The following is a 27,507-nucleotide window of genomic DNA, read 5'->3' on the forward strand; positions in this document are numbered from 1 at the left end:
ACAGTTAAACCAAACTGAACTAACCCTGTTCGCCGACAGGTCAAGACCGCGCGTCCACGGCCAGGAGGGAGCGTAACCTCCGGGCTATGTGCTTCTTAGCATCTTCCAGTGCCGTCCTATAACAATTTTCACCTAAACAATTTTGACAAATTTTAACATATCAATTAAACAGTATCTGTTACCTCCAGAACAGTTTCTGACCTAATTTGTAAAACTATTAACCAGTCTCTGTTTCCTCCAGAACAGTTTCTGTCCTAATTTCCCTACCAAACTACCTGAGCCTTCAGCTCAATATCCAGGGACTCAAACCCAACATTATATCTGTTACCTCCAGAACAGTTTCATATTTCTTCAACTTCATTAAACATTCTTAAGCAACTTTAACTGCATAACACACGGTGATTCTCATCAAAATCAAAACAGACACTCTACCAGTAATTTCAGTGAGTAGACTTTAATTTACTCATATCCAATTTGGCACATTTTGGAAATAATTCAACAGGTAGTGCCTTACCTTTAGATAAGCCGGCTTTTGTCCACTCAAATCAGACCACTGGCTCGTGCCTGTCCGTTCGACAACCTCGGACCGTCCAAACTTTTAAATTCCACCCCAATACCACAGGACGAGCCCCCAAAATGTTATGGTTCAAAAATATTGGGGATGGAGACAAGAGAAAAACCACAATAACAACACTGGTCCGGTCGGGTTGAGTCAAACGATGATTTAATGATCACACACATGGGAGATGGACACTGATGCAGACAGCCTCAAAATCTCAAAATGGTGGAGCATTGCTCAAACTTTTATAGCCTCTGGTGCCTCCACCTTATCATACAAAGCCTAAACATTCACATGCTTTCTCTCACACAGCGCCTAAGCTACGACCTTGGCTCCCTGTTTATCTGCTCCTGCTGAAATGGGGCAGAAAACTCCAGCACACTCTGTTCTCTTCTACTCAGACAAATTAGATTTCTTATAACTCAGCAGTATAATGCATCATAAAACAATATCATTCATTCACAACAAGTCAGCAGTTTAATGTAATGCAAATCAGTTTAACTAATGCAATAGTTATCAGCTTCTTCTAATTCAGGAGAATAATGCAAACTAAAACTACATAATAATTCACAATCTTTAATTAGGGGTATAACATGGCATAAAATAATATTATAATCTAACAACTGTAAAATTAAAAAGTTATTCACAGCATCCAGTTTCTTATGAGAGCTTTAAATAATGTAATGAAAAACTATCAGCACATTAAAATAAAGCCATAGTTAGTAGTGACTGCTGGTAATGTGTTGCTGTTGTTCAGTGTGCATATAGACATAAATCTTGAAGCTAACTGAATGGTATGTTTTATTGAGAGAGGCTTCATGCTATGTGATTTTAAGATTGGCTTTTTTTTCTATCAGTATGCTTGATAGATGCAAAAGTATCTTTTTATGACAAAGTTGTGTTAAAATGCATAGTATATTATGCAAGTTACACTGCATTGCTATTCTATATTAATTCTTAAACAGGAAGAAATTGTGAGATTCACTATAGTCTCCATGTCCATGAAAAAAGTTATTGGTGTTAAACGATGGTAGCAAATATTGCAGTATGTGATAAAGTATTAAAAATGCCATTACAGATTTTTTTTTAATATAAAATAAAAACTGAAACCTCACAGATTTATGTAATATTTTATCTGTTTAGTGTTAATTTATTCAGCCATTTTTGAAAAAACTGATTCAGTAGGAAATGCTCGTAGGCAATTATCAGACTATTGAGGTCCTCTTGGTGAAATTGCAGGGTGTTAACCTCACAATGCAGAGTGATTTGAGATGTTTTTTCTTATTTTAAATAATATTATTATGCATAGAATGATTTTGACAATTGCTTCCAGGCTTGCTGTTTTTGTTAGGTGAAAGTGTGGCAGTGGGAGGTGAAGATATTTCCCAGTCACTCCACCTTCCCCAGTCACCAAGTTTTGGTTACTTATAATCTCTGGCATCAGCTTTCTTCACTTGGTGACAGTTATGTTAATAATGAGGCTCTTGTGTCAGAATACTGATTAACAAATTTCTGAACTGTGGTTGCACTAATTTAGAAGTTGGCTGGTTCCATTACAGTTGTCCCTCGCTAACGCGGTTTACCTTTGCAGCCTCAGTGTTTCGCGGATTTGTTTGGTGAAATTTTCCATGTTTTGTTTTGTTTTATTTTTAAAAAGCACATTGTGTCCTGCATCCCGATTGGCTGTAGACCATTGTCAATCACTCTCGTGCCGTGTCTCCTGTCCAATACAGAATCGTTCCAGCTTGTCAAATTTACATAAATCTTCGATCACTAGCGCTCTGAAGTGCTTAGGGATGGGTACCGGTGTACGGTGCCATGATGGCACCGGTTCTGACATAAACGGTAGTAACCAGACCGAAAAGCAGCGCACATTTCGGTGCTTTATTTCGGTGCTTTTTTTTCCTGAGCTGTGATACACTTCTAGCCAATCATTTTAGTTTCCGAGAATAGTAGGCGGGCCCAGGTACGTACGTTCTGTTAGAGCAGAGCTACAGATTAAAAATGTCCAAGGCGAAGCGGTCAAAAGTCTGGCTGTACTTCACAGCAAAAGATGCAAACTCAGCAGCCTGCAACAAGTGCTTTAAGCTGATACTGTGATACTGTCAAAGGAGGCAACACCTCAAATCCGATGAAACACCTGGCGACGCATAGCGTTTTTTTTAAAAGCCCAGAAATGCGCCGTATTTGATAGCTTGCTGCGAGACCTCACACCGAGCGCATCTACTGCGGGTGGGTTGCCTGTTATGCAACATCCCCCAAAAACACGAAGAGGAGAGTCCTGGCCCCTAGCCCTGCCAGTGTAGCAGAAATGATGAGGATGATGATGCAGCAGCAGCCGTTCTTTTCTGCGTGAGTACCTTCATGTTGTTCGAGTGTAATTTACGTTGAGTAGGCTAACCACGTTATTACATTAATGCATGTAAGGTGAACTAGCAAACATCATCATAGCTACATGCAGCTGTCTTCTTGTTTGATGGCAGATACTCGCTTCACCCTGGCCAAAAAGGCTAAAATGACCAAAGAAAAAGTGGAAAACAGTTAAACATGAGAGGTTTTGGACAAAGTTTGTGTTTTTTCCATTGTTTAAGCACTGCTTCCAGCCAAGAGTGATAACATATATGCCCCATAGCTGCAGAAAAGGCTAACATTGTTATCTTTTTACAAAAAACCAGCTGAACATGAGAGGTTTTTGGACCAATTTTGTGTTCTCCATTCTTTAAGCACCGGTTTGAGCACCGTTTGAGCACCGGCACCGTTTCAAAAGTACCGATTTGGCACCGGTATCGGATAAAACCTAAACGATACCCATCCCTAGAAGTGCTGTACTGTATGTTTGTAAGTTTTCTCCCCAACAAACACAACAATGTTGACAAAACATTTTGGACCGTCAGGTAAGACACAGGTAAGGTGTCTTTGGTTTCATTCTATAATACTGAACTTATTTTTCTACGAAGGTTTGTGTCACGGTCCTGGGTCTCCTGACCCAGCGTTTTAGTTCTTTGTGATTTTTCGTATTATTGTACTTGTGTGTGATTTATTCTATGGCTTCTAGTTTTGATCCCTTGCCCTTCATGTCTCCCTGTGTGCCCCTCTGTGTATCTGTGAGCCCTCGTCTCTCCTTATGTTTTATTCCATGCTTCCCCTGCCCATTATGTCTAAGTTCTCCCCGTGCTCTCTCTTCCCCCTGTGTGCCCTCCATGTATTTATGAGCCCTCGTCCCCTTTCGTGTTTATTCCGTGTCTCCCCTGCCCGTTACGTTGGTGTTCTACTCGTGCTCTCTCTCCTCCGTACTTCCTGTTTCACCTCTCCCGTCAGTGTTCAGTTCACCCCGCCCTGTCTCGTTATGATTATCAGTGTCACCTGTGTTCCCCGTGTGTTCCCACTTTCCTCGTTAACCCTCTGTGTATTTCTGTCTGCGTCTCCCTCTGTTCAGCGTGACGTCGTCCCTCATGTTGTGTGGATCTCCCTGTGTCTCTCCGCGTATGTTTACTTTTCCCAGTTTAGTTTTGTATTTCCTATGTTCGGCCATTCCAGCATTAAAGCTGTGATTTTGAGTTTCATCCCCGTGTCTGTGAGTTTTGCGTTTGGGTCCTCCTCCTGCCTGCCACACAGCCGAGCCTTGACAGTACGACGTCACCAGATATGGACCCAGCAGCACTCAACCCACCAGAAGAACTGCGTCTGGACATAATCTACTCCGTGGAAAGACTCCTGCATCTGTGGCTCGAACATGAGGGGAAGGAATTTCGCCGTGCTGTGGAAACCAGACTACAGCGCTTGTTCTCTGGTCTTCCCTGGCTACTCAGTGCGCTCCACCCACTCGAACAGGATTTAATCCGCAACGAGCTCCACCTTCATCCCCCAGCTGCTACTACCCACCTGCCTGAAGGGCCGGATGTGGAGCCGCTCGGCCCGTCAGAGCCATCATCAAAAAAGAAACGGCATTCACGCCGCCGACGCGCCACCCCACAGCCGGACATTCGGCCTTCTAATTCACCTTCTGTGCTGCCAGAAGCTCCGTCGGCTCCCTCGCTGCTACTTCCAGCTCAGTTAGCTCCCTCGCAGCCCTTCGCAGCTCCGTTAGCTCCCTCGCCGCCACCCGCAGCTCGGTTAGCTCCCTCGCCGCCACCCGCAGCTCGGTTAGCTCCCTCGCCGCCACCCGCAGCTCGGTTAGCTCCCTCGCCGCCACCCGCAGCTCAGTTAGCTCCCTCGCCGCCACCCGCAGCTCAGTCTCCTGTGTCCCCGCTAGCTCAGCCATTAACTCCACCACAAGCTCCATTTTCACCTCTACCATCGCTTCAGTCATCAGTTCGGTCTGCCACTCAGTCGCCCTTAGCTCCATCATCCACACTACCACCTGTTTCTCTTCCACCACAACCGTCGCTTCACCCAGCCACTCAGGCTGCTACTCAGTCAGTCATTCAACCCATAGCCCTGCCGTTAATATGCTCTGTAGCTGAGCCACTAGCCGCCCGACCCGCAGCCACTCCTCCACCCGTCACACCTCCACTACAACCATCACTGCGGTCTCTAGCGCAGTCACCTGCAGCTCTGCTTTCCCCAGTGCAGTCTCCAGTGTCCCCAGTGCAGTCTCCAGTGTCCCCAGTGCAGTCTCCAGTGTCCCCAGTGCAGTCTCCTGCAGCCCTGCTGTCCCCAGTGCAGCCTCCTTTAGCACAGTCACCCACTCAACCACCAGCACCACAACCGTCACTACCTCTAGTTCATTCCCCTGTGAAGTCATTAACTCCACCACCTACTCCACTCTCACCACCACCGTTACTACAGACATCAGTTCAGTCCCCTGTGCAGTCATTTACTTCTCCACCGTTAGCAGCTCAGGTCCCCGTGTGTCCAGCAGCTCAGGTCCCCGTGTGTCCAGCAGCTCAGGTCCCCGTGTGTCCAGCAGCTCAGGTCCCCGTGTGTCCAGCAGCTCAGGTCCCCGTGTGTCCAGCAGCTCAGCTCGCACCTGAACCTTTGGCCCAGTTCCCCGTAGCAGTGCAGTTTTCTAGCCAGCTTAACATTGAGCCCGGGGTCCCAATCCTCTCTGGCTCTACATCGGCTCCTGCTGGAAGCTCGGATGAGCTCATCCAGGACTCCGCGGCTCCCACGCCGCCATCTACCTCGTCCGCTGGGGGTTCCAGTGAGCCCGGCCAGCACCTCCCTGTCTCCGCTGGAGGGTCCGAGGGGCCCGTTCAGCCTCCCGTCTCCGCTGGAGGGTCCGAGGGGCCCGTTCAGCCTCCCGTCTCCGCTGGAGGGTCCGAGGGGCCCGTTCAGCCTCACGCCGCATCAGCTGGAGGGCCCGAGGAGCCTGTCCAGCCGCCATCTGCGACCGCCTCGTCATCGCCTGGCCCGGCTACATCCGCCTGTGCTGCAGCTCCGCCTGGCCCGGCCTCAGCCTCTGCAGCTCCGCCTGGCCCGGCCTCAGCCTCTGCAGCTCCGCCTGGCCCGGCCTCCGAGTCTTCGTCCTCGCCTGGCCCGGCCTCCTCAGAGCCTTCGTCTGCCGCAGCCTCCTCAGAGCCTTCGTCTGCCGCAGCAGCCTCAGCCTGTGCTTCGCCTGGTCCCGTCTCGACTGGTCCTGTGCCCACCGGGCCTCGGCCAGTACGCCTGACACTGGAGAGCCGCCGCCGCTGCCTTCCGCGCGGCCGGCCCCCTGAACTGCACCGTCATCGCCTGAGTGGCCGCCGTCGCCTTCCGCACGGCCGGCCCCCTGAACTGCACCGTCATCGCCTGAGTGGCCGCCGTCGCCTTCCGCACGGCCGGCCCCCTGAACTGCACCGTCATCGCCTGAGTGGCCGCCGTCGCCTTCCGCACGGCCGGCCCCCGGACCGCCTTCGCCTGAGTGGCCGCCGTCGCCTTCCGCACGGCCGGCCCCCTGAACTGCGCCGTCATCGCCTGAGTGGCCGCCGTCGCCTTCCGCACGGCCGGCCCCCTGAACTGCGCCGTCATCGCCTGAGTGGCCGCCGTCGCCTTCCGCACGGCCGGCCCCCGGACCGCCTTCGCCTGAGTGGCCGCCGTCGCCTTCCGCACGGTCGGCCCCCGGACCAGCGCTGTCATCGTCGCCGCCGCCTCCCGCGCGGTCGGCCTCCTGAACTGCTCCGTCGTCTCCTTCACCGCCGCCGTTGCCTTGCGCACGGCCGGCCTCCTGAACTGTTTCCACGTCTCCGCCGTTGCCTTGCGCACGGCCGGCCTCCTGAACTGTTTCCACGTCTCCGCCGTTGCCTTGCGCATGGTCGGCCCCCTGAACTGCTCTGTGTTTGAGTTATTTTCTTGGGCTCCGGTGTTTGCTGTGCTCTTCTTTTGTTTTCTGTTCCGAGCCCTCCGTCCTGGGCCCCCGCCGCCCGCCCTGGGTTGTTTTCTATTTTGGTTTTGTTTTTCTGTGTTTGGGCTGTCTGGAGCCAGCCCTTGAGGGGGGGGTACTGTCACGGTCCTGGGTCTCCTGACCCAGCGTTTTAGTTCTTTGTGATTTTTCGTATTATTGTACTTGTGTGTGATTTATTCTATGGCTTCTAGTTTTGATCCCTTGCCCTTCATGTCTCCCTGTGTGCCCCTCTGTGTATCTGTGAGCCCTCGTCTCTCCTTATGTTTTATTCCATGCTTCCCCTGCCCATTATGTCTAAGTTCTCCCCGTGCTCTCTCTTCCCCCTGTGTGCCCTCCATGTATTTATGAGCCCTCGTCCCCTTTCGTGTTTATTCCGTGTCTCCCCTGCCCGTTACGTTGGTGTTCTACTCGTGCTCTCTCTCCTCCGTACTTCCTGTTTCACCTCTCCCGTCAGTGTTCAGTTCACCCCGCCCTGTCTCGTTATGATTATCAGTGTCACCTGTGTTCCCCGTGTGTTCCCACTTTCCTCGTTAACCCTCTGTGTATTTCTGTCTGCGTCTCCCTCTGTTCAGCGTGACGTCGTCCCTCATGTTGTGTGGATCTCCCTGTGTCTCTCCGCGTATGTTTACTTTTCCCAGTTTAGTTTTGTATTTCCTATGTTCGGCCATTCCAGCATTAAAGCTGTGATTTTGAGTTTCATCCCCGTGTCTGTGAGTTTTGCGTTTGGGTCCTCCTCCTGCCTGCCACACAGCCGAGCCTTGACAGTTTGAACTTTGAGAGCATTTAAACAAGAGAGAAAAGTGTGAAAATGTTCATGCCTGTCTGACAAAGTGTATAAAGTGTGTAGTGAGGGGTTTTACAGCCTTGAAACATCTATAATAATTGTAAAAAATAAAGTTGGCTACTTCGCGGATTTCACCTATCGCGGGTTATTTTTGGAACATAACTCCCGTGATAAACGATCGGGGACTGCTGTATTCTTGACTACGCTGCGTGATTATTTGCACCCATTGGCCGTTTAGGGAATCATAAAGTCACATCAAATTATGTATTATAAATATTAGCTTTGGTTAACGATAGAAAACTGCCCTACATATAGCTTATGGTAGAATGCATGTTAAAGAAAACAGTGGTTGGAGAACGCAGCACTAATATTATTGCGAATGTGAACTTGTGATCTTGTTACCTGTGAAATGGCTGCTGTGAGGACATGGACCAGTTGTTTCTACAAAGTGTGTTTTGTTCGTCAATATGACGAAAATAACACCAATAAGCTGGACCTGATTTCGAATAAAACAATTTACATTAGTTACCTACTTTTGTGTATCATCACCCCTCTTTAACCCACAAATTTAAATCTCTATTCATGAGCAGACCTGTGGTGTTCAAGAGTCAACTCTGCAACGTTATCAGATGCAAGTTCTAACTTGTGAATGATGCAGTGAATGATGTTCAGGTCAGGCCTAATCCTCTCTCACAGGAGTGTGGCTCCTCACAGCAGCTATAGACCATCAACTGCAAAAGCAACATAGTACACAGAGTTTTTCACAGACCGCTGCATAGCAAGGCTTTCTAACTGTGGGATATTAAAGACAGACAGAAACCCTGCTGTATAACTGCATTTCAACAAGATCAAAAAGGAAGCTGCAGGTTTTACCTTTGTAGAGAATTCTGATGTAGATGATCAGGCACGTATCTGACACTTAAGGTTATTTCTATGATTTGTTTCTTTGAGTCTGCTTTTAAATCTGAAACTCAATCCTTTTAATTTATCTTTATATAGTCAGTGGTAGTTTTTATTCCAAAACAGTGATAGTATAATGGTGGCATAACCAGTTGAAATGGAACATGAACAGTGGTGGGACTAGGGACTAAAAGGGGTGAGGACCTCCCCAAAAACCAATGACTGTCATAAGTTATCAATTATTTTGCAACTGATCGCCTCTGTCAGTGCGCCCCAGGGTGGCTGTGGCTACACTGTAGCTTGCCATCACCGGTGTGTGAATGTGTGTGTGAATGGGTGGATGATTGTGTATAGTGTAAAGCGCTTTGGGGTCCTTAGGACCAAGTAAAGTGCTATACAAATACAGACCATTTACCATTTGGTCACAGACTGACTCTGACTGATTGCAGTTGATTAATTAGATGGCAGTTATTTGCAAACCTTTGACAATCTGCAATCCGTCGAACCCGGACCGCCATTGTTTGCCTCCCACAGGTTGACCTGTGCAATCATCTTCCATTTAAAAGTGCCTCAGAGAGTTTAATCTATGGGTGACCAGTTGGTTGCCACAACAATAAGTCACCAATAGGTCAAAAAGATTCAGTGTAATCATTATTCAACGACAGATTTTTCCAAGTTCCAAGGTATTGCTGTCCTATGTTTACTCTTATGTGACTGAAGATTTAATTGTATGGATTTTTTTAATAACTTGAAAAAAAATTTTCACAGAAAATAGTTGCTATCCCCAATTGCCAAATATGGATGACTCCTTGGACCTATTTTCTTTTGAGGATGAGGACAGAGAAGTATCGCTCTTGCCTACCCTTGGAAGTACCAGCCTTCTACGGGCAGAAAGGATTGTCAGACTGCTCATACATGAATCCCCTTGTGCTCTGTTCAGTCTTCTCATGTGAGTCATTGTGATTCTTTATGCTGGTTGAAAGCCTGTTGTGCATATTTAAGACCATTTTCATCTCTTTTGATGGTGAATTACATGGTTTGAGGTGCAGATTGCCTTAATTTCCCTTGTGCCCAAATCCTTGTTGAACTTCAAACCGCACTTTGTTTACCAGGCCCTCTGGGTGCTGAGATCAAGAATCTTTTTCATCATTTTGAGGCAATGATAGTGAGGCAAAATAAGGATGTGTTGAGTCATTTTGGTGAAGTTTTAAAAACAATTAAATTCACATAATTTCAGGTTTAATTAGATGGTGCCAAATTACAGCAGAATTCACTCAAAAAGCATGTTATGCTGTAAGGTAAAGACCCTACAGTATTCTGGAGAAAACCCCAACAATCAAGCGACATGACCCCACCACCACGCATGAGCCTCATCTGTGGGAAGGAAAAACAGGAAGAAACTTTTGACAGAACCAGGTTCATGGAGGGGCAGCCATCTGTCACAACTGGTTGAATGTGTAAAAGAGAAAAGAAAGCGAGCATAGCACAAGGTGCAGGTCAAAACACAGACCAAAGGGGAGGGAAGACCAAAAGTTAATGACACACGCTCCTGTGGTATATAAACACATGGGAAGAGGTGAGTGCTCAGTGCATCTCATTAAGTCTGAGCCTAGTGCATAACCAAGGAATGGTTTAGGGACACCTGATCCAGTGCTAACAACGTTGCTCAAACAATCAAATGAACATGTCTAAAAAGACATCAGATCTCAATGGAGGAGAAAAATTCATGCTCGATATCTGTACTGATGGAGTGATGATGATGGACTGAGTAATGTGTTAGGAGTGAAATCATTTGATTGCAGATTAAAATGATCAACCAACAGGAGGGTTGAATTCAAAGATACCCTGAAAATTGAAGTGAAAAGAAATGATGCGGCAGGTTTCTTCAATTGCTGAAATTTCACTGCACCAACTCAGAATGGTACTCAGTAGTTTGTATGGCCCCCACGTGCTTGAATGGATGCATGACCACTTTGGGTCACGCTCACAATGAGATTGTGGATGGTGTTTGGGGTATTCTGAGATCGCTGGATTTAGGTCAGGCAAGCATGGGGGCCAGTCACTCGTATCAATTCCTTCATCCTCCAGGGCATCGGTGTATACCACGAGGAAGCCAGGACCCACTGCACCAGTGTAGGTTCTGACAGCTGTCAGATCCTACACTCTCATCTGCTGACCTTCCAGTCTGGTATTATGGAAAGTGCCAGTCAGTCTCCATAGTGCCAGGCAGTGAGTAGAGGGCCCACTAAAGGACATGGACCCTCACACACCCCTCAAGTCTGTTTCTGATTGTTTGATCAGAGATATTCATACAAGTTTCCTGCTGGAGGTAATTTTTCTTGCTTACGCAGTGCTCATCTTCTTCCTCTGTACAAAGGAGCAGATAGCGGTCCTGCTGATGGGTTATGGACGTTCTACGGCCCTGTCCAGCTCTCCTAGAGTAATTGTCAGTTTCCTGGAATCTCCTCCATGTTGTTGAGAGTGTGCTGGGAGACACAGTAAACCTTCTGGTAATGGCAAATATTGATCCTAGAGAAGTCAGACGACCTGTTTAACCTCTTTAGGGTCAGGGTATTGTCTCATGCTACCAGTAGTGACAATGACCCTAGCCAAATGCAAAACTAGAGAAAATAAAAACAACTGAACAAATGAGGTAGGAAAAATGTCAGTGGCCTACACTTTTAAAACCATTCTTGTTTTGGATGGGTTGTCTCATTGTTACATTAACATTAATATTAATTTCATTAACACCAAAGCAGTCAAAACTGACCATCCACCACCTCTACTACTTAACTGATCAGATCTATCTTTAACTTAATACTATACTCTGATTAAATATGGTTCCTTTCATTTTTTTGAGCACTAAGTTTAAATAATAAGGGACATTTTTAATTTATTTAACACCTGTGAACAAGTTTTTGCATGTTGTACAAAAATGTTCACCCATCATAACCGTTATTTTTTAAAGTTTATAAAGATTCCTACTCATAGTTCATTTGCATATTTTTTATATCCCATCATCAAAGCTCTCAGCGCCATTAAATGCAAACCTGTAACATGTGACAGCAGTGTGTGTCCTAAATTGGAATACTGCTTTTACTGTTTACTGATTTGACTGTTTGGTGATGTTGCTATAGGTAGGGATGTAGATCGACCAGTAAATCGACAACTTTGCCTTTTCACACTCTATGATACTATAACAGACTGGCACCAATGACTTTCCCATCTAGACTCCAACTCCCCTGTATACTCATGACATCAACAATCTGGGACAAAGCAACCCGTAGTGTGTAGTCTACCCTTTTTTATACTCAGAATCCATGGGCTCCATCATGAAGGTGATAATTCTCACCTCTCCTGCTTTGGCTCCACTATGAGCTGGACTTCACGAGTCGGTGATGCCAGAATGACCATATCATTCATGCAAAGTCACCAAACTGGAAAACCTGGGTCTGACACAAATTAGCCAGTTGGAATGACCACGTGTATCTGCAGCCCATTTTTATTCATTAATATTTGTTTCCTTGTATTTCTACATTTGATGTAGAAAGTACTTCACAATGAGGACACATTATGCATCCTATGTGCTCATACAATCGGCGTCAAATGGTGGACACAACATGCACACCTGTCATTACACACACACACACGGTCATGGAATTATGAATGTGACTGCAGATGCATTTATTTACTCTATCAGATTGCAATTTAGCTCAGATTAAAGATAATAGGTTAAAGTGTGTAATTTTCTGAGCCTCTGACTGGTGACTACACCTTATCGACTGGCCTGGCATTTAGCATGGTGAATGAGGGTAAGCACGCTAATGTGTGAACACATATGCAACAGAGCTGCCAGTTTGATGGGGATAACAATCTGTCTTTGTGTACGGCCTGATTACTGTTTTTGTTACTAGTCTAGTCTCAATTGGCCCTTCCTGTGTGTGAGCGTGTAGCGGGTAATGACACGGATGTGAGTGTCATCCTGTAAAATCTCATGACTGCAGCAATCTGCAACAGGCAGTTGCACTGCATAATTTACCATGCAATCACTTCTCATGGGCAGTCTTAATCTGGATGTAATAGCTGCTCATCACAGCTCTATTAACCCCTTTTTCCATATAGCTTTTTGGTGAGGGTGATGTCTAAACATTCTCACACACATCATGCAGAAGCAATGTCACCCAGGTCGAGATAAGACCCCACAGACAGACATTATGAACTCCAGGGCCATTTCACACACTCACTCCCCCAGAGCAGGGGATTGCATAACACCTGATAATTTATTTTCTATTGTTTGTGCAGAGTGCTTTGGAGAGGTCGCTTGCCTTTTTTAACTGATGCGCATGCATCCGGTTATACCCGCTCGATTTTGATAGCAATTCTTTAACATTCATTTCCATCCAAAAAGCAAATGCACACTGTCAAAAAGATTTCTGTCTCTTTAGAGCCTCCTAAGTGTTCTTTTATAGCAGCCACTTGTCATTTCACCTCTGTTGCCAGCATGCATTTGCTGAAGTTTCATGAATACTTCATGGCTGCTAGTTGAAAACAGTTTATCATCTAGCTAGAGTGTCTGTGTACATTGACTCGCAGTGAAGAGAGGCTGTACTGTGATAAATGGAGTTCCAACCTTTGAGGTCAGAAGGTAACCGCTATAAATGTGAGAGCCTGTCTGAATGTCCATCTCTGTGAAAAATCAGCCTGCCTGGAGCCCAACTCCGATCAGATAAGTGGGAAACAGCAAACAGAAAGCGGTGGGGGTTACACTCGCATTAGCCTAAATTGTTTTCTACTATAAAACAGTGTTCATATTATCATCCTGCTGTTTATGGGCCCTCCGCACCATTCCATGTATATATTCTGGAATAGAGCAGGCGTCAGTGGCACCAGACATAACACAGATTAAGTTGGAAAAAGCCTGAATACCATCAAATGGAAGATCTGTTTGGTAGTAACCCACTGCACTCATGGTGTCACACCTCTAAGAGAAGAACTATTAAGCTGTCACATTCCATTAAACATGCGCAGGATAAAAAAAGACTTGTCAGGCATTTGTGACAAACTGAAGTTAATATTTAGAGTGTAAGACAACACCAAGAACAGACAATATAGAGTACACGGCTGTAATGGGAGTTGGCCTAATACTCTGCAGACAAAAACTCCTTAGCTGAAGTATTACTCTACCCTACTGACGTATCCACTTGCTAATACATGTTATGGATAATGTGCCTGTGCCAGCACTTGTCTTTTGACTTCTGTCCAATATGATCATTAACCTCTGCCTGTGGATCATTTTGCACGTCCCCCATGGACCTATTACAATAATCGTAATAGAGCTGTTTCATTTAAAGATTGTGCCGCATTCCTTTCAATAAAAGTTGTTTAGTAAGCACATTAAACATCTGTCCTCTACTCTGACCTGCATCCTGTTTCTCTTTCATTGGATAAAAGCATTTTATCTGCTACTGCTTTATTTAAAGCTACAGCAAGTACTTTTGGGTGGTGGGTATTTAATAGAAAAAATACACTGTTGTGCTTTAATTAAATGTTATCCATATAGTGCAGAATTATAACAGCAGTAACCTCAAGGCACTTTATATTATAAGGTATAATATATTTTATTTATTGTTGTAAATAAATGTGCGCCTTATCAGTTACTTTTAATTTAAAGATCATAAAGAGCTCTTTATTTGTACGTGGATATTTTTATTATTTCTTTCTGATTATGTTTTTCTATGCTTCCTTCATTGTTCTCTCTTCTTCCTCTTTTCCACCTCCTCACCTCAGCAACAGATGGTTATAAGCTAAAATTTTGCCAGCTAATGTTAGGCTCTAGTCTAATAATCACACTTCCCCTCTGATAAACAGTTTTATAACATTCTCACATCTTATGAAAGTTTATTAGCTAAGAGTAAAAGTCCAACAATGTTCAAAGACAGTTTCGCCAATGCCCGCTAACGGAGGCTAACAGCAGCTATCGCCTGACAACGCTTACTAAGACAAAAGTTCAGGATATCCTCAACAACTTTCATCAGTATCACTATCATCAGACAAAAGAGAGGTTCACTAAGTCGTTGATTCATATCAGACTCTTTTCACAAAGTTTTACTGTCTTCCCTACAGAAAATAGGCGAGGATAACCAGTATACTGACATCTAAGATAAACGGCTAACTAACAGCAAGCACTCACTACAGATGAATGGCAGCTAGTCCTTTTTTGTCCTGCAGTGGTCACCATAGCTAGTATTACACAGGCTAAATGGTGGGGGTAAATTCAGCTGACTGCAATTTATTGACACCTAGTGGTAAAATTTTATACACTGTAATTTTACAATTGCTCTTCTAGGTAAAAAGGGGGAACTACGCGTCTTTGACCTGACATGCAGTTGTATTAACATGTAGTCCATATTCAGCATGTAGCAGTGACAGAAAGCCAACAACACTGTTTAATTTATATCAGCTTCTCTGCAGCAGTCTGAGGCAAATTGCTGCAGTGGTAGTTGACGCTGACTTTGTAACCATTCAGTTAAAATAACAAACACAATCTAACAAATTGCCATTGCTGTATATCTTTTATTTACTGCATGTTTTTTTGTGTGTCTGTGAGGCTGTCATGCGAGTGTGTCTCAAGTCCTGTTATTGCATATCAGTTTGTTGCACACGCCCCTGTCACATGGAAATAGAGGGCACAGGGGTTACAGAGTGAAAGCGAGAAGGAGAGAGAGCAGAATGCATTTCCTGCATACCTCTCTGCTGTCCGTTCTCTGCGTCTTCTCCCTCCCACTTTCAGGCTTCTCAGCGAGAGTACCTCACTGATAGCTCTGTTTCCCTCCCTCCCTTTCTCCCTGCTTTTGCTCAGCCCTCTCTACCTCTGACACTCACACTCTCTCTATAACTCTCTCTCTCTCTCAGTCAAACAGAGGATTCTCCATAGCCAGCTGTAGCTGAACGTGATTCTCACTTCTGTGATTGTTTCACTGATGCTTTCTTCCCCCCCTTTCTCTCTCTCTCTCTCTCTCTCTCTCTCTCTCTCTCTCTCTCTCTCTCTCTCTCTCTCTCTCTCTTCCGATTCTGCCGATGCTGACATCCTGTACGTGGATGCTGCTAAGGTGCACAAAGAGTGAAGGGAATAGGAGAGAACTTTTAAGGCTGCTATCAGTGCACTTTCTCTTGAATCAAGACACGTTAGATTGGTTGATTTGCTGTCGAGAGACGAGTCAACAGTGGAAGGGTTTTTGTTGTAGTCGATGAGTCATTTAGGTCATTTTCCTCCTTCAGGACTCCTGGATATAAATTTCTTTTCCTTTGCTCCACCTGTGGGTTTCCTTTCTACACTCTGTGGGGACTTTTATGGAGTGTGAAATTTGTCCAGCAAGTGTGAAGTTTGACAGAGCATGGCCAGTGGAACCACAGCTGAGTGTTGAACCTCTTCTGTCCAGTAAGGCAGCCCAGGTAAGTCAGCCAGTTCACTTTATTTCCCAAATAGATTTGTAATTGTGCATTTACATGCATGTAGTAGGAACTGCTGTTCTTTTCTGAGCTTGCCAGGAAATTCTATTACTGAAGGCTAAAATGTAATATAAGTCCAGCCTGACTTTATCTCTGCCCCTGGTGCTTTTTGGTACTACTTAAGTCACAACGGAGAAATTACATCTTAGTGATTTCTGTCTGAATTTTGACAGGTGAGCATTAATCTTGACAAGAAGATGTCTATGACTCAGTAAAGACATCAGTGCAACAACTGGATCAACTCTGATACATTTAGCTTTAGTCTTACTTCTGAGAAATGACTTGGATCATTTTTCAGTTGTGCAATGTTCATGAGACTCTTTTTCTTAAGTTGTGCGGTAATCAAATGGGAATAAGCAAAATTTTCTTTAGAAACTAAGATTCATGGTTCCAGCCTAGACCTAAATGTGTAACCAACTGACCAAGTTAGAAATTCACAGTATGTTTACTTTAAGTTCAGCACATAAGTCATAATTCTGATTCATAACACGGAGTCATAGCTTATTCAAAGAATAACATACAAGACCATAGGCTACATATTTGTTAGTGCATGATAAAAAAAAACGAACTTCTTCCCATTTAAAAACTTGCAGAGAATTATGACACATTTTTGTCACCAGAGTTTAAGATTGTGCTAATGTTAATCAGACAGATAACACTCAATAACAAGAGCGCTAATTTCCATCAAAGATTATTTCAGTGTCAGATTTTCTGCATCATTTGAGTCACAGTGTGCAGACTGAATCTAAACATTAGTACTACAGTTTCAAAACTTAGGATAACGCCTCACTTCTTGACCAACTTGGTCTTACTAAAACACTGCTGTGGTAATTTTTATTAATCAGATTAAACTTTAGTCAGACAGAAATTTAACCTTTTGTTTAGTAGTTTTGACACTTTTTGGTCTCCACCTCTGTAAATATGCAATGAGTCAGAGACTCAGAGTGAGAGATGGTTTAGATCTCTACCTATTGGCGTGTTTTTTCAAAATGGAGATGATAGCTTGCAGAAAATATGCCAGTATAGTCTTTTTAACACTTTAGCAATCTGTTTATAAATCCCCAAAAGATCCACTTCATTAAAATAGCTTCCATGCATTGGCTATATTGGAGAGCTAATATATCATTTCCCTGTTCCCATACATTTCTCTTGCATCCAGACATGACAACAGTGTCCATGGAGCCTGTGGGAGTCCTGGTGGAAAGGGGCGGCAATGCAACTGACCCTCCTCTGAACTCACTTGAAGATACAGCCGCCACCTTTACCATTGGAACCATCCTCTCCATCATGTGTTTCATTGGAGTCTCCGGGAACATCTACACCCTGGTGGTGATGTGCCACTCCATGAGGTCTGCAGCCTCCATGTACATCTACATCATAAACTTAGCTTTAGCAGATCTGCTGTATCTTCTCACCATCCCCTTCGTAGTCTGCACACACTTCCTGAAGGGATGGTACTTTGGAGATGCAGGGTGTCGGATTCTGATAAGCATGGACTTCCTGACTATGCACGCAAGCATCTTTACTCTGACAATCATGAGTACAGAACGCTACTTTGCAGTGCTCAAGCCACTCGACACAGTGAAACGATCGAAAAGTTATCGGAAAGCTATTGCCCTACTTGTCTGGGTAGCTTCTCTAATCCTCACCCTACCGATGATCGTGAGAATTCAACTGATGGCAGTGGGCACCAAGCCTATGTGTCAGTCCACTTTGTCACCGCTCTCCTACAAGATTTACATCTCCTTCCTGTTTTGCACTAGCATTGTCGCTCCAGGACTGATTATTGGCTATCTTTACATCCAGCTTGCACGCACTTATTGGATTTCACAGACAGAGACATTCAAGCAGACCAAAAAATTACCAAATCAAAAGGTAAGTTAAGCACAAATTAATGTGTTTAATGTGACTATTTTGCTTTATCATTGCACTTACTGTCTTACCACTTATCAAATCCTTTTGTGTGGGTTGAATATTTAAATGCCACTACTCAGCTATCTATGCCAATTCTATTCAAACCCACATTTCTTCCTGGAAACAAAAGGGCAATACAGTGTTTCCCACAGATTTAAAGCCCTTGTCACACAGGTTTAGAGACTGGTTGGTGACTGCCTGGTAACCACCGGTTGTTAGAGAAAAGTCAATGTCATGACTGACTGGTTGCCAAGTGGTTGCAAGAGGTTGCTTGGTGAGACTGATAACAATGAGATAAAAACCTTCCTGTCATCTGCTAGTGACTCCATTACTATTAAAGATCCTGTATTAGTATGTTACATAACTAAGAATATGTAATTATAATTACACAACTTTAGTTTAAGAACAAAAACCACAGAGAAATGGCGCGTGCGACTACTACACTATTTGTATCAAATGATTATTATTAGATAAACTCTTTATTAGTCTACAGATAATTATAATGTTCTAGATTTATCTGCTCATTATTTTTTCAGCCAAGCACATCCTCATATATAAAAGCTGGAATGAAAAAATAAATCTTACTCTTAGGCCAAGTTATGTACAATACTCTGAAACAACTATATCAATAAGAGAGCATCACATAATATCTTAAAAATTCTTCAGTTATTTTCACACAGACTCTCCAACTCGATCTCAGTTCTCCTTTTTTGGTGAGCTGCCTCAACTTCGACCTCGTCTCTTGCATCTTTCCCAGTTTTCAGCTCAGCAGGAGATGAACACATCCATCAACACCAACCTAATGAATATTTTGAAGTTAGACACAGTGATGCTGTACAAACTTCCATAGATATTCCACTAATAAACAAGAAGTACTTTATGCAGTGTTTGTCTGATGCACATTCCATTTTGTTTCATAGCAGGGCTGAAGATGGTTTTATTCTCTCCCGACACGCTTAAATGTAACCCATCACTTGCATTTAAGGGTGAGAATCTTGAAGCGCAAGGGAAAATATAGACTACCCTACCTTTAAAATTGCTACTATTTGATATCCTAACAATTCTCTCCTTCCCTACCAGGGCTGTGCTTCACTGTGAATCTCTTGCTGTTATCATGCTGCACCAAGAAATGAGAGAAAATTACGTCAGTATTCCCCACAGGGAAATAGTTTGCAATAGTTGCTAAAGTCACACAAGAGTACAAGAAACACAACACAACCAAAGTCTATAGGAAGTTACTGAAAGGATTAATGAGTTAACATTGGCTTCCATACAATACCTTAGACGAGTTACTGTGTAGGGACACTATTAAAGATCTGGGGCCAACCAGATTTACTGGTCACTGATATTACAGTGCACGAATAATTTGAGTCGCCAAAACATCTTATGCATGCATTTTCCCTTTCTGTAATACGTTTTTTGTTTAAGTATGCTAAATAGGTGAAAATCATAATCTGACTTATGTTAACATAATCCTAACCATACCTATAACCAGAAATTGGTTGGTAGCTTATTTACCCTCTGACGACTAACTCATCATTAATAATGACCTTTAACCCAATCAAAATATGTAATTTTTATTAAATTGTCCTCCAAAGTCTTATCGGGTGCATTGTGAGCCGGGTGGCGGCCAGGAGCGGAGGCCCTGGCGGACCGACCCCCGGCTGCCAAGACTGGCAATAGGGACATGGAATGTCACCTCTCTGGTGGGGAAGGAGCCTGAGTTGGTGCGTGAGGTTGAGAGGTACCGGCTAGATATAGTTGGGCTCACCTCTACGCATTGTCTGGGCTCTGGAACCAGTCTCCTGGAGAGGGGCTGGACTCTGTCTCAGTCTGGAGTTGCCCCTGGTGAGAGGCGGCGGGCTGGGGTGGGTATTCTTATATCCCCTCGGCTTGCTGCCGGTACGTTGGGGTTTTTCCCGGTGGATGAGAGGGTTTGTTCCCTGCGCCTTAGGGTCGGGGAACGGGTCCTGACCGTCATCTGCGCTTATGCGCCGAGTGGCAGTTCGGAGTACCCAGCCTTCTTAGAGTCCCTGGGGGGGGTGCTGGAAGGTGCTCCACCTGGAGACTCTGTTGTCCTGCTGGGAGACTTCAATGCTCACGTGGGTAACGACAGCGAGACCTGGAGGGGCGTGATTGGGAGGAACGGCCTCCCTGATCTGAACCCGAGCGGTGCTTTGTTATTGGACTTCTGTGCTAATCACAGTTTGGCCATAACGAACACCCTGTTTGAACATAAGAGTGTCCATAAGTGCACGTGGCACCAGGATGCTCTAGGCCGTAGGTCGATGATCGATTTTGTAATCGTATCACCAGACCTGCGACCATATGTTCTGGACACTCGGGTAAAGAGAGGGGCTGAGCTGTCAACTGATCACCACCTGGTGGTGAGTTGGATCAGGTGGCGGGGGAGGACGCTGGACAGACCTGGTGCACCTAAACGCGTAGTGAGGGTGTGCTGGGAACGTCTAGCAGAGGCCCCAGTCCGCGAGATCTTCAACGCACACCTCCGGCAGAGCTTCAACAGCATTCCGAGGGAGACTGGGGACATTGAGTCCGAATGGACCATGTTCAGCGTCTCCATTGCCGAAGCTGCTGCATTGAGCTGCGGCCGCAAGGTGGTTGGTGCCTGCCGTGGTGGTAATCCCCGAACCAAATGGTGGACACCAGAGGTGAAGGGAGCCACCAGACTGAAGAAGGAGGCCTATCGGGCTTGGTTAGCCTGTGGGACTCCGGAGGCAGCCGACAGGTATCGACAGGCCAAGCGGAATGCGGCTCGGGCAGTGGCTGAAGCAAAAACTCGGGTGTGGGAGGAGTTCGGAGAGGCCATGGAAAAAGACTTTCGGACTGCCTCGAAGAGATTCTGGCAAACCGTCAGGCGTCTCAGGAGGGGAAAGCGGTGCTCTACCTGCACTGTGTATAGTGCTGGCGGAGCGCTGTTGACGTCGACTGAGAAAATTGTCGGGCGGTGGAAGGAATACTTCGAGGACCTCCTTAATCCCACTGACACGTCTTCCGGGGAGGAAGCAGAGTCTGGGGATGAGGGGTGTGACCCACCAATTTCCGGGGGCGAGGTCACTGAGGCAGTTAAACAACTCCTTGGTGGCAGAGCCCCTGGTGTCGATGAGGTCCGCCCCGAGTTCCTGAAGGCTCTGGACGTTGTAGGGCTGTCTTGGTTGACACGTCTCTGCAATGTTGCGTGGAGATCAGGGGCAGTACCTGTGGACTGGCAGACCGGGGTGGTGGTCCCCATCTTCAAGAAGGGGGACCGGAGGGTGTGTTCCAACTACAGGGGGATCACACTCCTCAGCCTCCCCGGGAAAGTCTATGCCAGGGTGCTGGAGAGGAGGGTTCGTCCGCTAGTCGAACCTCGGATACAGGAGGAACAATGCGGTTTTCGTCCTGGTCGCGGAACACTGGACCAGCTCTTTGTCCTCTCGAGGATACTTGAGGGTGCATGGGAGTTTGCCCAACCAGTCTACATGTGTTTTGTGGACCTGGAGAAGGCATTCGACCGTGTCCCTCGGGGCGTCCTGTGGGAGGTGTTGCGCGAGTATGGGGTGTCTGGCCCATTGCTACGGGCCATTCAATCCCTATACAACCGTTGCAAGAGCTTGGTTCGCATTGCCGGCAATAAGTCGGACTCGTTCCCGGTGGGTGATGGGCTCCGCCAGGGCTGCCCTTTGTCTCCGGTTCTGTTCATAATTTTTATGGACAGGATTTCTAGGCGCAGCCAAGTGGCGGAGGGCTTTCGCTTTGGTGGCCTCAGAATCTCATCTCTGATTTTTGCGGATGATGTGGTTCTGTTGGCTTCATCGGGTGAGGGCCTCCAGCTCGCACTGGAGCGGTTCGCAGCCGAGTGTAACGCAGCGGGAATGAGGATCAGCACCTCCAAATCTGAGGCCATGGTTCTCAGCCGGAAAAGGGTGGAGTGCCCACTCCGGGTCGGGGATGAGTTCCTGCCCCAAGTGGAGGAGTTCAAGTATCTCGGGGTCTTGTTCGCGAGTGATGGGAGAAGGGAGCTGGAGATCGACAGACGGATTGGGGCTGCGGCTGCAGTAATGCGGACGCTGCACCGGTCAGTCGTGGTGAAGAGGGAGCTGAGTGTAAAAGCGAAGCTCTCAATTTACCGGTCGATCTACGTCCCTACCCTCACCTATGGCCACGAGCTGTGGGTAGTGACCGAAAGAACGAGATCGCGGATACAAGCGGCGGAAATGAGCTTCCTCCGAAGGGTGGCTGGCCTCTCCCTTAGAGATAGGGTGAGAAGTTCGGCCATCCGGGAGGGGCTTAGAGTAGAGCAGCTGCTGCTCCACATCGAAAGGAGCCAGCTGAGGTGGTTCGGGCATCTGGCAAGGATGCCCCCTGGGCGCCTCCTGGGCGAGGTGTTCCAGGCATGTCCCACCGGGAGGAGGCCCCGGGGCAGACCCAGGACACGCTGGAGAGATTATATCTCTCGGCTGGCCTGGGAACGCCTTGGTATTCCCCCGGACAAGCTGGAGGAGGTGGCTGGGGAGAGGGAGGTCTGGACCTCTTTGCTTAGGCTGCTACCCCCGCGACCCGACCTCGGATAAGCGGATGAAGATGGATGGATGGATGGATGGAAGTCTTATCACTTAGGGAACAAATCATTCTGATAACTGATACAACTCAAAAACTATTTACACTCTATCCACAAAAGCTGGTTTTGCCTTTCTCCAAAATATAGGGGTTTTGTAGGGTTTGGGTTAAGTCATTTCACTTGGCTAAAGTGATATGACTGAAATGTCTTTTTTCTTAGTGCGGTAGACCTTCTACAAAATAGCCATGATATAGTGACATTTACCGGAAGTCTTTTGACCTAGCAGCACCACATAAGGCATCACATTAAAGAAGCAGATGTTCGGTTATGAACAGTACTAATAGTTTACTATGGTCTTGCTACTATTTTACAGCAACTCAAAGTTAGTGTAATATATGTTGCTATAGCACGTTATTGTGATGTTTGACAAGTTGGTGTGGAAGACTTTAAGTCTGCACATTGTATTGCCCATTATGTTTGCTATCCATCCATCCATCCATCCATCCACCCACCCATATATATATATATATATATATATATATATATATATATATATATATATATATATATATATATATACACATATATATATATGGTTAGCACTGTTGCCGCACAGCAAGAAGGTCCTGAGTTCAATTCCACCATCAGGCCGGGGTCTTTCTGTGTGGAGTTTGCATGTTCTCCCCGTGTTTGCGTGGGTTCTCTCCGGGTACTCCGGCTTCCTCCCACCGTCCAAAGACATGCAGCTTGTGGGGATAGGTTAATTGATTAATCCAAATTGTCACTAGGAGTGAATGTGAGTGTGAATGGTTGTCTGTCCCTATATGTTAGCCCTGCGACAGACTGGCGACCTGTCCAGGGTGTACCCCGCCTTTCGCCCCATGACAGCTGGGATAGGCTCCAGCGCCCCCCGCGACCCTGAAAAGGATAAGCGGAAGCGAATGGATGGATGGATATATATATATATATATATATATATATATATATATATATATATATATATATAACTGGACGGTCAGAATTACGCCACGAGATCTCTAGGTGGAGTGAAACTCAGCCGTCTGCTCCTTGCTATCTAAAATATAACCGGATGCTGGCGTAAATTCTCGACCGTCTCACATTTCTGTTTAATCAGTTTTCTGTTTGACGTTTATTCAGTTGTGTGAAAACCCCGGACGAATCCTCTTGAGGGATTAATAAAGTTTTATTTAATCTAATCTAATCTAATCTAATCTAATAACTTTAATCTCAGCCAAACCGATTTACTCACGAACAAATAAAACACTGAAAAAAGCCAAACAATAACATTTTTAAGTTATCTAAATGACTTATCATGTTTAACCTGAGTAGTGAAAGACGGGGGTTTGCTGTTCTCGCCGGCTCAAATATTTGAAGTGTACACAGCTACATTCTCGCCTGACAATATGTTAAAAGTTTATTTTGCGACCCAGAAAGAGAAATAAGAGTAATATTAAAACTAAGTAGCTGCCGCCATTGCTGGAAACTGGAATTGGCTGGGCCGCGCTTTGAATTCTGGGATATGGTTTTTCAATTTTGTTGTCCGGGTGAAAAATCAGGAGAAATTCGGGAGAATGGTGGCTCCGGGAGATTTTTGGGAGGGGCACTGAAATTCGGGATTCGGGAGGGTTGGCATGTATGCATTAACATTAGCTTGGCATTTTACATCCCAATATCAAGTGAAATCTGAGTCTCTCTGATGGCACCTCTTTGTGCTCTTATGTCCTTGAAGGTGCTCTACTTGATCTTTACAATTGTGCTCCTCTTCTGGGCATGCTTCCTGCCCTTCTGGATCTGGCAACTGCTGGGTCAATTTCACCCCTCGTTGCCTCTCTCCACCAAAGCCAAACGTAACATCAACTACCTGACCACATGCCTGACGTACTCCAACAGCTGCATCAACCCGTTCCTCTACACATTGCTCACCAAGAACTACAAGGAGTATCTGAGGAAGAACAAGCGCTTGTGGACAACTGGCAATTACTTCAACAGGAGGAGTCGTTTTCAACGTTCACCGCGTAGATCGCCATCTGCCAGCAGTCAGCAGTGCACTGAGAGCTTCATGCTCACGCACACGGCATCACTACGAGCTCATAACAGCAGTTTGTGAGGTAGGAGCAGCTTTTTCTCTAACATTCCTAAAATTTTGACTGATAAGAGAACAAGACAAGACGTGCTATAAAATTTGCTAAGTACAGCTTTGTGCTTTGGTCATTTCTGGCAATTAGGCATCAGCAAAATGAGAGTCATTGCATGCTTTAGAGTTGGTGGCTTTGTTGGGGTTTTCTATAACAGGAAAGACTGAGTTATGTGATTGCAGATAGCGCTGAACACGTCTATTCATGTTCTCAGAATTCCTACTTGCTGGTATGCACAACATCAAAACTGTGGCGCTTTTTTGATAACTGTTGCTTGATTCATCTATATTAGCACTGCCATCATTTTGGACTACAAACACCAATGGGAAGAGCACAATTGTACAGACAACACAGCTGAGAAAAGGAGCTTTCTAAGTAGAATAAAGCAAATCAATATTAAGCAATCGTTTTCCCAAAACGCTGACAGGTAATTGTTCACAATCATCTCAGTCATTATTGTTGGCTCACAGTCGGCGTGGGAAGGAAACTATTTATCAGTAGTACTGAGATTGTGGGTGTGTGGGTGTTGTCACAAAACTTTTCATAGGGACTGAAATGTACCAATAAACAATCTAAGAGCCAAATCAAAATTGCCAAACCAAACATCTTAAAAAAGTCGTCAACTAAATGGACCTGACAGGCGTCATGTCTGACTCACAGATATCATTAACATAACTGCTTTGTTTTACTGTTGTCGCAATGTGTGTATTGGACATTTTACTCTTCACTGATTGCATTGACAGAGCTCTGTATGCTGATGTGACATGCAGACTAGTATTCTTATTTCTTAGGCACGGAGATAACATCTTATACGGAAAAGTTAGAAAGCTGGTAAAACATCAGAAATCATGAATAATGAATTCTTAGTAAGTCCTAAGTTGTTATAGTTATTTGAAATCTACATGGACTAACAGGTTACAACTCACTCACACTAATATTTTGTCAGAAGCTGTGGTGAAAGATTCATATGCTCTTTCATAACATTTATCATGACTGTGCCTACGATGTCCAGTGCATTTAAATGTGATGTAAAGGGGCATGATCAGGTATCTGTATGTCATGAAATGGAAGAGAGGTCTGTTTCACTATAGCCTCACTGTGGGCTTTGACAAATGTCAATAATTTGATATAAAAGGCTGATGGAGTATTGTCGTCAACCTGCCGGGCAGGTGGTGCGATGACCCAAGCTTGTCCATGACGAAGGAGTTTCATTGATACCATTGGGCAGGGATGGCCAACTCCAGGCCTCCAGAGCCGGTGTCCTGCAGGATTTAAATGTGTCCTTGATCCATCAGAGCTGATTTAAATGGCTAAATTACCCCCTCAACATTTCTTGAAGTTCTCCAGATGCCTGGTAATGAACTAATCATTTGATTCTGGTGTGTTGACCCAGGGTGTTATCTAAAGCCTGCAGGACACCGGCTCTTGAGGCCTGGAGTTGGCCACCCCTGCCATAGGCATATCTACTAAAAATATCTGACAAATTTGAATCTCAGTGACCTTGACCTCAAGTTCAAGGGCAGAGGTAGATGGTATTTCTGAAATAGCGCTGTTGCTTTTTTTTTTTTTTTTGATGGCCAGAGGGGCTGATGGCACGATATGGCAGCCTCGCTTCTGTCAGTCTGCCCCAGGGCAACTGTGGCTACAACTGTGGTTTGCCTGCACCAGTGTGTGAATGTGAGAGTGAATGAATAGTGGAATTGTAAAGCGCTTTGAGGGTCTCGAAAAGTGCTATATAAATGCAATCTATTAGTATTATTATAAATAAAATTGTTAGCAAAAGTCTACATAAGTCATAAATCGTGGAGTCACCCCTGATGATATAAAGTACCCTAACAGTAACTCTGGAGTACTTGAATATCCTATTTTTGACTTCTGAAAATTTTGGTTACAACTATTCATTACAGAGGAAGCTGGAGAAATGGCGACAGTGCAGCAGAGGGAAACAGAGGATGAACTCAGGGGAAGGGGGGCGCGAGGATTAGAAAAGGTGGAGGTGCCAGGACACACAAAGACCAGCTTGGCAATAAGAGCTTTGGAAGGATTGCTATGGGTGTAGCCAGCTGATGTACAATGCAAAACTTGCTGTTCTTTTACAGATTATGTTCTATAGAAATAACTGATTGCATTGCAGTTATAATGCAGATCATATCTAAGTCCAGACTGACACGACAGGATATCACAGCTGAGCAGCTCAGCTCAGCTTTTATCTTCATACATTTACTAATGAAACGAATCTCATTTATGTTTCACAATAACATCCCGATTCTTTCTTTCCACAAAATGACAAATAGCAGGAAAATCCAATATTTACGAGCAGCTAATATATTGGTAGGGCTTTACTTTTGATTACTTGGTGGTTTGTCAATGAGAGTAGCAGTGTGTCATATACTACCACTGTTGGATAACAATGTGCTGAGTGACGCCCACCACATATATGCATGCACATATTATTCTTCTCTAATGCCCTAACCACTACCATCAAAGTAAGGCTTTCATGTGTATACAGTTGTGGTTTACAGCCACTCATGGGCATGACTGTCATAGTAATTTGAGGGTTTTAAAGTTTTCTTTGAACTGTTCTTCTTCCAGGGTGTAATGATTGTACAGCAATCATCTTTAAGGATGTAAAAAAACAAGATTTGGGTGTACAAGTTTCCATTTATTTTGGATTTATGCTGGAACACCTAATGTAAATGACACGCATGGTAGTCTGGGCTGACTAATGGTTAAAAGGAAATCATCTTATACTGTCTTATGGTCAATTGAAACTCTACTCATGATAAGAATATTTAGTCAGAA

The 27,507-nt window shown here is 45.1% G+C and overlaps 1 protein-coding gene and 1 non-coding gene across 2 annotated transcripts in view; one reads left to right on the top strand and one right to left on the bottom strand.

Moving 5' to 3' along the window:
* The first annotated feature begins 15,632 nt into the window (after positions 1 to 15,632).
* uts2r1 (urotensin 2 receptor 1) overlaps positions 15,633 to 27,507 on the top strand; it is a 68,425-nt gene continuing 56,550 nt past the window's right edge. Inside the window, exons 1-3 of the mRNA XM_085465588.1 lie at positions 15,633 to 16,017; positions 17,234 to 17,949; positions 24,300 to 24,678. Coding sequence (XP_085321714.1) covers positions 17,236 to 17,949; positions 24,300 to 24,677 — 1,092 coding nt within the window. The 5' untranslated portion in view covers positions 15,633 to 16,017; positions 17,234 to 17,235 and the 3' untranslated portion in view covers position 24,678. The remainder of the gene's footprint in view (positions 16,018 to 17,233; positions 17,950 to 24,299; positions 24,679 to 27,507) is intronic.
* LOC146702658 (small nucleolar RNA SNORD36) lies at positions 16,729 to 16,800 on the bottom strand. Its single transcript, XR_014922113.1, has one exon. It is a non-coding gene; the product is annotated as a small nucleolar RNA SNORD36 (small nucleolar RNA).

The sequence above is a fragment of the Copadichromis virginalis genome, linkage group LG8 (assembly GCF_057382275.1).
Source record: "Copadichromis virginalis isolate Kocher_CV1m ecotype Utaka linkage group LG8, C_Virginalis_male_GT1.1, whole genome shotgun sequence".
Lineage (NCBI taxonomy): Eukaryota > Metazoa > Chordata > Actinopteri > Cichliformes > Cichlidae > Copadichromis > Copadichromis virginalis.